We start from the raw sequence: 4,234 nt of genomic DNA, 5'->3' as shown, positions 1-4,234 counted from the left end.
GTACTAAATCACTTATTTAAGATTAAGATTCCTAAAACCATAGTCCAAGTCGCTAACTAACTTGAACAAAACCAGCAAATAAGTGTGACAGTATGCCGTAATGAAGCCCCCCCTTTCTCAGGTGATTGTAAGTTTTGTAAGAAGCAAAGTGGACGCAGACTAGCCTCTTTCTAACGAAGTTATCCCATGATTTGCTTGCTTGCTTGTTTTCTGTTAAATTAAAAGGTTTCAAAGTTCTCAGTAACAGTCAAACTCACTGTCGAAAGAAGTACCATGCCTTCCAAGACAACTTTTCAGCAGCCACAAAGTTATGTATTTCTGCTACGGGTAAAACTTTAAAGGGAAACCTATGCGTTTAGGTCAGGAAACTAATGCTTAGCTTCAAAAGCTGTACATGGAACAGGACCCACGTCGTGTCAAGCAGCGGTCCAACAGTTATTCAGAATGAATGCTTTTAATTTATGCCAATCTCTTTATTATCCTCAATAAATCTGGTGAATGGACGGCTGGCTCCCGTTTCAGAACTTGCTTTGTCCAGACCGACAATGGGAGGGCTGCTGCCTGTGCGAGCTTTGTCCATGCCACCGGTAAGGTTACTTAGAGGCGGGATGGCACCTCCGCCTAGACTTACTGGGAGCTGCGGAATGCCTCCGTTCTGTATGACAGAAATCTCATTGTTCTTCATAGCAAGTCCATTAGTGATAGCTGCAGCGTACTGGTTCCAAAAATTGGGGTCAACGTTCATGGCCCGAGCTGCCAAATCCTTCTGGAACATTTCAGAGAATTTGAGCGCATCGCCACCGAGCAAAGCCATGGGGTTTTCCACAGAGAGGCGGCGGCCACGGCGTGCAGGGGCGTTATTCCACATGTGAGTTCCCATGTGAACCTGAGGAGCAAACGAGGACAAGAAGCACCCCCAAGTTAGCATGTTCTGGTGAGGTGGGTGGCCTGAATTTCTGCTACTGACAGGATCCCTTGCTTTTTAAAAGATATGTCTGTTACTCTGCATTGAAAACAAATCCATTCCAGTTAAGTCACAGTTCTAAGACTCAGTCAACCCATACAAAGAAAACCCAGCTCCACGGTAATTTTTCAATGTGCTTTTGTTTCTTCGCAGTGAAAACAAATGCAGCACCACAAGAATAGAGAGTACACATCATCTTAGGTTAGACGACGTTCCATGCAAGCTGGAAGTCCTCACATGTCAAAGACTACCAAGTGCATTACTTGCACTAGGAGATGGACATTTTTTCTGCCCTTCCCCTTTGTCTATTTTCCTAATATTTTATCTCATGTCAGAGGCATTGACTATTTTGCTAAATTTAATATTTTTTAAAAGGGCATTTAAAAATGTACTCCCCAGGCTGTGTGCTGATGGTTAGCCAGTCTGCAGGAGTAAGAGATGTCAGTCCTGTAGTAACACACTGTAAATCAGTGGGTAACAGCTTTCTAGTCTGCAATGGCTGAAAGCAGAATAGAAAAATGTAAATTTGAGAGGCACCCAAGGAGCTGAGCAAGCTCTGCATTTCTGGTTTACAGCAAGGTTATTTTGCACCGATGGTCCACAAGAACTGCCGGAACACGTCCATCAGCTGACCGCACGTGCCATCGTGTCTGTCCGGTGAACTACAACGTGCATGCATATACACCCAGAACCACTTTTAAAGTTCACATTATTGCACAGCCGCTTTCCAATCCCGATCTTCAACACAGCGGAAGCATAACCACCTCTATACAGCAAGCATTTCCTTGAAGCTCCCTTCTCTCCTGCCTTTGGGACAAACAGCACTGAAACCTGCAGAGTTCAGGCCTTAAACCCACCCCGCCCCGCCCCAGCCTTTACAGTTTTATTTGGCCTCTTACCTTAAGATTCCCCTTTGTGGTAAAAGCTCTACCACAAATTGTGCAACCAAACGGTTTTTCACCAGTATGGGTGCGCTCGTGTATCTGCAGTGCACTTGCTGAAGAGAAGGTCTTCCCGCACGACTGACAGTTGTGCTGCTTGGGAGTCCGGCGAGGGGGGGGTGCCAGCATAGGAGTGATCCCCGGACTCATCACTGTCTGTGGTGCAGCAGGAACCTGGATTCCAGCTGGAAGCGAGGGAACCTCACCCAAAGAGATCGGCTTGCTGTGACCATTCACTTCCATTTTGATCATGGTAGGCGCTGTACTGGTGACCAGGCTAGGAGTACTTTGGCTGGGACCTAGAGTAAAGTTGGGTTCAAATAACTGAGAAGGCAGCTCTTTTAATTTGTGCGTCAGTAAGTGCTGTTTTAAATTACCCATAGTGGAACACCCACGACTGCAGACTGTACAAACAAATGGACGTTCTTTAGTATGGCTGCGGTAGTGAATTTCCAATGCACTCTTACAAGCAAAAGGCTTGCCACAGATATTACAAACAGTACTTTTAAACTTACCACGTTCTCTGTTCAGGAACAGCAGGCTAAAAGGAGCCTCCTCTTTGATGACCGGTCTTCCCGGGTTGGTGGATGTCAGATCTAATGCGCCTCCATTTTCAGTTGCAGGTGGTGGACTGTCTGGTTTTTCTGTCTTTAATTGTATTTCTTGTGGCTCTTCCTGGTTACTGAGTCCTGGGGACTTGGATCTGAAACTTTCGCTATTGCTATTTACAGGAGACAAAGCTTGCATGGAGGAAGAAGACTCGGACATTGCAGGGCTGCCTGCACTCTGGCTTTCAAGATCACCAACAGCTGATGAGGAGTCATTGCTCAAATGGTCACTTTCCCCTGATCCATTTTCTATGGATTTTAAACTGGTCAGCTGCTGACAGTTCATAACAGAATCAATCATTTTCATTTGATTCTCCAAAGCAGCAATACTGGAGATCACAGAAGGTGGCGAAGAAGGACAGGACCCAGAGTAAGAGATCAGGGGTTTGGACGAGTCGCTCGCCGCGTCCTTTAGCTCCGGTTCCTCTTCCATAGAGTTTTCATCAATGTCATCGTCAAAGTTGCTCAGCGTGTCAATGTTCTTCTCGTCATAGGAAAGCTCGGAGTCCATGGCATCCTGAAAGCCCTCCGGTAGCGGTGTGTTTGGAATCTGCCCGCCCATATGCATACGAATGTGCTGCTGAAGAACAACGGCATTTGTAAATTTCTTCTGACAAATGGGACACGAGTGCTGTACTCTAAGTGGTGGCTTCGCTCGATGAACTCCAAAATGTGTTTTTAGATTGCCTTTTGTAGTAAAGGCACGTCCACAAATTTTGCATTTAAATGGTCTTTCTCCTGTATGTGTTCTGTAATGCATCTTGAGAGCGCTCTGACAACTAAGCACACGGTGACAAATGACACATTGATTTGGATCTGTCATCTTCTTATCAATGTTCTCCACCAGCTGTTGCAGTTTTGAGGTTTCTGATGTTTGCATAGAGTCTAGCAGACCACCGAATGGAAACTTTGCCTTAAACTGGTCAGACACTGCTGGAAGCACGGGGTTTGGGAGGCTTGTTGCAACGCTGCTGTCTGTAACAGCGGCAGGAATTGAAGCCATGGAAGCTGTGGAAACTTGCCCGCCTGCAGAAAGGTCCCCAAGTCGTGTGCTCGTGGGAGGCAGCGTGACAGGTTCTGCCTTGGTCAGGGATGAGCTGCCCTGAACAGGCTGCGGGGATTCTGCAGACGCTGGAATGCCCAACTCAGAAGTGTTGAGGCTCGGGGATAGAGAAGTACATTCACTGGAGGCAGGAGAAGGCCTCTGGGGTGACCTGCTCATAGGAGTGATACTTGGAGAATCTCCGTAACTGTTCACACCAGGTATAGTGGGGGGCAGCTGAAGCCCAATGGAAGTCGGGATGGTCGGTAAAACAGGTTTGCTGTCTAACCACGTCGTGACCGGCTTTTCAGGGGGCAGCGACATTCCATAGGGGATTCCAGAGCAGGTGGGTACGTTATCGAGGTATTCTGGAACAGGATAAGGGTTCATCTGAATATGAGGGTATTTCTCTTTATGCCTCTGAAAATGAACTTTCAGGTTGCCCTTTGTGGAAAAGCGGTTTCCGCATATGTTACATTTAAAAGGTCTTTCACCTGTATGCGAGCGGAGGTGGATTTGTAAAGCACTGTCACTTCCAAAGACCTTGGCACAGAATCGGCATTTATGCTTAAAAAAGGTATCCTCAGAGCTTGACTTGGGCTCAAACACTGACACATTTGGTGGCTTTCCTTTGCGGTGCTTCATAAGGGCGGACAGAGGATCTAGCGCGTTAGCCGTT

At 46.9% G+C, this 4,234-nt stretch overlaps 1 protein-coding gene across 1 annotated transcript in view; it reads right to left on the bottom strand.

Annotated features, from left to right (window-relative positions):
* Nucleotides 1-454: 454 nt before the first annotated feature.
* The window catches only part of SALL3 (spalt-like transcription factor 3), a gene marked incomplete at its 5' end in the record, with an annotated part of 4,903 nt that continues 1,123 nt past the window's right edge, over nt 455-4,234 (bottom strand). Inside the window, 3 exons of the mRNA XM_010157944.1 lie at nt 455-886; nt 1,864-2,204; nt 2,421-4,234. The exon at nt 2,421-4,234 is cut by the window's right edge and continues 1,123 nt beyond it. Of these exons, the coding sequence (XP_010156246.1) occupies nt 455-886; nt 1,864-2,204; nt 2,421-4,234 (2,587 nt within the window). The remainder of the gene's footprint in view (nt 887-1,863; nt 2,205-2,420) is intronic.

Source organism: Eurypyga helias, unplaced genomic scaffold (assembly GCF_000690775.1).
Source record: "Eurypyga helias isolate BGI_N326 unplaced genomic scaffold, ASM69077v1 scaffold14428, whole genome shotgun sequence".
NCBI lineage: Eukaryota > Metazoa > Chordata > Aves > Eurypygiformes > Eurypygidae > Eurypyga > Eurypyga helias.
Note: the sequence above shows the minus strand (reverse complement) of the source record. Positions and strands in the feature narration are given on the sequence as shown.